The sequence below is a fragment of the Leuresthes tenuis genome, unplaced genomic scaffold (genome assembly GCF_036924035.1).
Source record: "Leuresthes tenuis unplaced genomic scaffold, fLeuTen1.0.hap1 SCAF_3, whole genome shotgun sequence".
In the NCBI taxonomy this organism is placed as follows: domain Eukaryota; kingdom Metazoa; phylum Chordata; class Actinopteri; order Atheriniformes; family Atherinopsidae; genus Leuresthes; species Leuresthes tenuis.
In genome coordinates, this window is record NW_027325357.1 from 17,270,052 (window position 1) to 17,276,768 (window position 6,717).

General features: G+C 41.5%; 1 protein-coding gene across 1 annotated transcript; it reads left to right on the top strand.

Annotated features, from left to right (window-relative positions):
• Positions 1-292: 292 nt before the first annotated feature.
• On the top strand, positions 293-6,281 carry LOC140303439 (G-protein coupled receptor 61-like). The gene is made up of 2 exons (XM_072382199.1): positions 293-1,045; positions 2,455-6,281. The coding sequence occupies exon 2, from the start codon at positions 2,652-2,654 to the stop codon at positions 4,053-4,055; it is 1,404 nt and encodes a 467-aa protein (XP_072238300.1). The 5' UTR covers positions 293-1,045; positions 2,455-2,651; the 3' UTR covers positions 4,056-6,281.
• Positions 6,282-6,717: the final 436 nt, after the last annotated feature.

Below are 6,717 nucleotides of genomic sequence, written 5' to 3' on the forward strand. Positions count from 1 at the left end.
GCTAAGTTGAAATGTAGTACTTTTTGACTGATTATGTCAATTAGCTTTGTAATTATCGTCTGAGGCTCGTAGTTATCTTCATGCAGCCTCTTCAGAAGCATCCTGAATCACACAGACAGTAAAAATATAGAAGCTACAGAAGCTGAGTGAAGCCGTGCTAGAAAAAAAAATGTTTTTCTTTAATAATAATCTGGAGACAACTAAGCATTTGTATAAAAATAATTGTAGTTAAGTACAGGTTAATCATTTCATTATCTCAAAATAACAAAACCTGTTTTCTTAAGATCATGGGTTAAGATATTTTGTATATATATATATTTTCAAATCTAATTCAGCTCTGTACGATTTATTTTGAAAGTTTGTTCTGGAGGACAGCTGGAGGCTGAAGGGTGCCAGAGTTAGTTAAACTCTTATCAATGGTATAAATCCTCCCCAACTGTCATGACATCTATGATGAACAACATAATTAGGAATTAACACAGGAACCACTCATTTTCAATCTCAACTGGTGATCTCCAGAATGCAGAGCTTGCTCTTTCATGATAATGTTGTAGAAGAAGGAGAAGGGAAATCACAATTAATTAGATTGGGCTTAGTATCCCACAAATCTCCCCATTTCCATCATGTTCAGGTCCCATTTTTGAAAATTAAATTTGACAAACAGCCGGGACTCTAGGACCCAGTAGAGCAAGCAGCTCTGGTCCTGGTTTCTCGCTGCCTCCTGCTCCATCTCTGCGGTCACTGTGTGTGAGTGGAGGGGGAAAGCAGAGAGTGAGCTGGTGTCTTCTTTGCAAGCATTTACATCAGCATCGTTTCAGAAAAATCCCTGCCTCTACGACTGTAGTCGCCCGGGTGGAAGGATGCACAAGGAAGATCAAGGGATGGGAAAAGAGGCAGGCTCTTACCATGAGAAGTGCCTCAACAGCATTTACAAGGTACAGTGATTGATTTCCACTGTGAACCTCAGCAGTGGGAGCAAAATCAGGATTTTCATCCTCAGAGACCAAAGCAGCAGACAGCTGCATCAGGAAATACACTCTTTCAGGTACACAATGCTGTCTTTCTTGTTCTCCTTCTGTTTTCTTTCCACCATAATCTCAGATTCTCACCAATTTCTCTCGCTTGCTCTCTCCCTCCTCCTCCTAATCTGCTCCCTATGTTGTGCTGAATGAAACAGATACATCTACTTTGATTACATTCATGTATAAATAGTTAATGTGATTAATACATTAATGATTTATCGTATTAATGAGTAGGTGGTAAGACATGACTAAATCAGCCAGGAGGGTCCAACTGAACTGGGAGTACCCCAATATGTTATATACAGACGCTACTCAGTGAGAGCAGTCATTCATAGATGATGCAAGAGGTTGAAGCTTGATTTATACGCAGATTTGAGTTATCATATTTGTAAGCAGGAGAGAGAGCATCCCAGGGTTTTAGTACATCTGTGGCTGACAGAATTTACAGGGACAGCAGCAGTAAACCCTATACGCTCCTTGTCTATTATAGCCGTGTACGGTTGACATGCACACATCGTCTGCGAATCTAAACACCTTCAGGTTTTCCATTCAAAACACTGAATTTGCTCATACTAAGGGGTCAGGGTTTCCATCGTGGCAGACATCCTCTGCTGGAGATTGTAGATGAGGAACACCATAGAATACACTGAATCTCAGACTTACGTACAATTTTGGGGAACGGGCTTCCAAAATCTACATTTTTGTGGGAGAATAAAACCAAAAACATGTCAAACAAAAGCAGGAACTCATGTTGTGGAAGAGGGTTATCTCCTGTTCGGTGACAGGATTAGTTTTGGTGAATTAGCTTGCATTCATGCATGTGAAGGAAGTGTGCTTGAAGAGTGCATTTATATATATACATATATTTATATAGTTGATAGTTTGATATTTTTTTTTCGTTTTATTCTTCCACAAAAATGCAGATTTTGGAAGCCTGTTCTCCAGAACTGTACGCAAGTATATATATATATATATATATATGCTTGACCAAACTACATTCATCTTTGATTGTTATATTTTCAAACTATCATATTTATAAAAATAGGGAAAAAAGTTCTTATGCTTCATTTGCTTTCCAGAGACTCCGTGTGAACATGCACACATACATTTAATGACTCGGTTTCTCCATGTTGCTGAAAATGTGCTGAATGTCCATGTTTTGAACAACCCACCCCTAATTGAGTTAATTGGTATCGGGGCTAGCTCTGGATTACTTTATCAATCAGACTGCCTTGACAGAGATTTCAGAAGCAAAAGAGGGTTTTATAAAACTTGATCCAAGCGATCAAATCTTAACCCAGCAAGAAAAGCTGAATGAAAGGATTGGTTATTTTTTATCAAGAGTTGCAAATAAGATGTTTTCATTGGTATGAATACATGCACACAGACACTCATGGTTTATTCCTCTCTGTTCCTTTTTCTTTTTTTTTAGGGAAGGTTGTGAGTGATGGCAGATACGATTTTCTGATTGGACAGGAATCATAGACCATCACAGCATCAACCTCTGGACCACAAGGCAACTTTTGACCTACATTTCAATCCACTGTTTTCTGGCCTCTCTTCCTTGCCTTGAAGGATGGGTGATGGGCCTGTGACTGATCCTGCCTGCCTGCCTCATCCCACCCTTAAATGGAGCCAACGGGGAACTCCTCCCACACACCTCCACAGTCCACAGCCAACATGTCTGCCTCCTCCCTGCCCGAGGGATGGGCTCTGTCCCAGTCGCTAGCCCTGCTGGCGATGCTGCTCATGGATCTGGTGGCTGTGGTGGGTAATGCGGCTGTCATGGCGGTCATTGCCAAGGCCCCACAGCTCCACAAGTTTGCCTTTGTCTTCCACCTGTGCTTGGTGGACCTGCTGGCAGCCCTGGTGCTGATGCCACTTGGCATGCTCTCAAGCCGAGCCTTCTTCGGGGAGGCTCTGTGCAGGAGCTACCTCTTTCTCAGTGTGTGCCTAGTCAGTGCTGCCATCCTCTCTATCTCTGTAATCAATGTGGAACGTTATTACTACATCATACATCCCATGCGCTATGAGGTAAAGATGACTGTTGGCCTGGTCACTTCAGTTCTAGTGGGGATATGGGTCAAAGCTCTGGCCATGTCTGCCCTGCCGCTGCTTGCATGGTTCCTGCAAGGTGGAAGAGCTCCTCTTCTGGAGAATAGTGGTGTTGGGGGAGGAGGTGGAGGAGCTGTTCCATCTCCCCCTGCTCAGGGTCACAGGCGCTGCTCCCTGCACTGGACTGGGGGAGGTTCAAACCGTCTAGCCTTCATGGTCCTCTTCACTCTGGTATATTTCCTGTGTCCTCTCTTGGTCATTCTAGTTGTCTACTGCAACATGTTCAAAGTGGCTCGGGTAGCTGCCATGCACCACGGGCCACTGCCTACCTGGATGGATACACCTCGTCGCCAGCGTTCAGAGTCACTCAGCAGCCGTTCCACTATGGTTACCAGCTCTGGGACAGGGACAGGGACAGATAGAGCAACTCCACAGCGTCCCTTTGGAGGAGGAAAGGCTGCAGCAGTGTTGGCAGCTGTAGGTGGACAGTTCCTTTGTTGCTGGCTACCTTACTTTACTTTCCACCTGTATTCAGCACTGGCTGCCAGCCCACCTGCTGCACTGGCCTCTCTGGAGGAGGTGGTCACCTGGATTGGCTACTTCTGCTTCACCTCCAACCCCTTCTTCTACGGCTGTCTCAACAGACAGATCCGAGAGGAGCTGGGCAAACATCTGCCTTGTTTGTTTCGCAGGGCAGGGGTTGAAGTGGAGGACAGACTGCCAAGTCGTGAAGGATCCATAGAGGAGAATTTCCTCCAGTTTCTACAGGGTACCGGCTGCAACCTGGATCCTCAAAACTCTCGCAGCACTTCCAGTCCTAAGGGGGAAGCATGTTGCCCTGTGACTCAGTCCCAGCCAGCTGAGCCTGCACAACCCATACCCATTGATTTCCGTATACCTGGCCAAATTGCAGAAGAGACTTCAGACTTCATTGAGAACGAACAGGCGAAAAACAACCACGTATATACAGACAATTAAGTTTTTGATGTCTTTATATTCTAAAAAATACATCTGAAGATACAAAGTGTTTCAGGAAAATGTATTTACACTTCTGTTAAAAGCTGTTCACCAGGTTGCTCAGTTCATTTGAAAGACTTTTAAAAGCATCCATGAATCACTGCACTTTGCCTCATCAGGTTTTCACCCCAATCATTAAACGCAGTCAGTGCGATACAGTTAAATGACGCTGGGATGTATTTTAAGTGTTGCTTGTGAAAATTTAACCGACATCTAAAAAAGGAAGATTTTCACACAATCACTCCGTTCCGCGCAGTAAATGACTCAGCGATTTCATATTGGTATAACATGTCAAAGTATATACATAACTTTGATGAGGGGTTTGATTTTTTAACGAGAACTGAACATTATTTTTCTAAAATCAAATTTCTTGGGACATCCCTTTTGAACTCATATTAGGGGACGCATGTCGACACTCCTCCCCTCAAATAACTGCATTATTGTGCTGTTATGTTCTGCTTTTAGGTAGACTGCCATCAGCTTTAAGTAATGAGGATTAAAAAGTTCGACACACAAACATTTTTCATGTCTGACATTCTGGCAAGTCAGTCATTTTTAAGTAAAGTCAACTTCTGACGGCAATAAAATACAGAAAATGACTAGTGTTGATAAGTTGTTCAGCTTTCATCAGCTGATAGGGCCAGTCCTAATCTTTATTCCAATCTTATTACATTAGATTTGGATGTGTACAGCCTCATGGAATTGCAGCAAGTTGTTTACAGACAAAGCTTTCTTTCCAAACACATCCTTCTTTAATTTTCTAAAAGCAGGTCAGGGCCAATGGGACACAGTTTATGGTGGAGACTGACTCCATAACTCCACTTTAGGGTCATCAAGCTCTCTGCCATGTGGTGTATGTATCAGTGTATTTGGATATAGATCTAAAAAAAAAGAACAGTATTCTCTTAATGCGCTGCATCAGATTCCAATACGATTCTACTCCTCCCATTGTTTAATGTAATTAACTGTGTGTTATGTTTTGTAAAACTGTAAGTTTGGGCTGTGTATGCTACTCAGTGCGCGCATTTTTCTTTTCTATTGGTGAATGTTTGCGATTTGTGACTTAATTCACAACCTTTACTTTGTTTTCTTTTCTTTTTTTTACAAGTATGCAGTAACTGACTTCATTGTGTTTTCCAGCTGTGGGGATTTATTTTTTTTTATCCTGAAAGAGAATTCATGAAAATCCATTTGATTACCCTGCTCAACAGGGTTTTTACAGTACCTCAGTGCAGGAAATAAAATTTCATAGTCATGCTTGTTCCGTCAGGTATGTTTTCTGCACACTATCAATATTACGAGGAGACTAAAGCAGAGAGACAGTGCGTGTTGAGGTTTTATTAGAACTAAAGGAGCAGACTTTGTAAAGTTTTTCAGCTTGATGATGCGTTGAAGTGGTATTTTATAGCAAACTGTTGGGGATACATATGATAAAACATATATGTATATATGAACATGAAAGACTGACGCAAAGCGTCTTTCTTATAAATTGCGAAAAAAACAGGGTTTTTAAAACATTTTTCTCAGAGGGTGTTTTTGTGAAAATGGCAATCACAGATCAATAGCTTGCTGAGCTTGACACCTTCTTGTCATCTCATCTAAATCTCCCAAACTGTGAATGATGTTGAACATTTGTTGTAAGGGTTTGCAATTGATCAGAGATTTTTTTTTTTTTAAATGCTGTGATTAAAATAAAGAATGACTTCCACTGCACTGCAATGATATGAATGTGCTTCGGGGGAAAATAAACAAAAAAAACAAAACGCGGAAAAGCAGAAACGTGGCTTAAACCTGAGTGAAAGACATTGTTGTAATAAAGAGTTTCTATGTTTGTAAAACATTTTGGATGCAAGCTCATAATTTTATCCACTTAGCCACACATATTATTATCATTTGCTTAACATCCGTGGTCAGTATAGCTTATTTTTAAGCTCCGTGTTCTGTTACTATACGTTTTATACTCTACTTGTGTGTGTGCGTGTGTGTGTGCTCTGATCTTTTGGCTTTGCGTTGGTATCCCATAGCAAAGAGGCTTGGCGGGAGGATGCAGTTCAAACACTCTGACCTTAAGGTAACATTTAAACTTAAAAGGCCAAAGCAGTGGTATGACCTTCATCAGAACGAATGATTGAATAAATAAGTAAACAGATAAATAAATAGATGGATGAATAAATAATTCGTTAAGATGCTCAGTCTTCAAATCAAATTCATCCTGTCACTGATTAATGCTGCATCTCGTTTGGAAGATGCTGGTGCGTGACAGGCCTCACACCTCAATGATGGACCTCAGTCAAACCGCCCCCAGCTTCGGCAGGCTCTGCCATCCCCATGGCAATTATTACCTAGTGACATTTCTCAGTGCTCTGGTGGGTGGAAGGAGGAGCCTGCTCTATTGGGAACCCAGCAAGAGACCCTAATGTATGCATCTTAAAATATATGCCACATACTACCATAGCTGACATTTTCTTTTCTTTGTGATGTTATCACAATCTCAGGACTGAGTGTTTTATTCTGTAAACTGACAGAACTCAATTCCGCTGATACCTTCATTTTCTTAGATTGTAAACCGAAACATAACTGTTATATTCTAATAAAAGCAATAATGTCTGAATATTGATCTCAT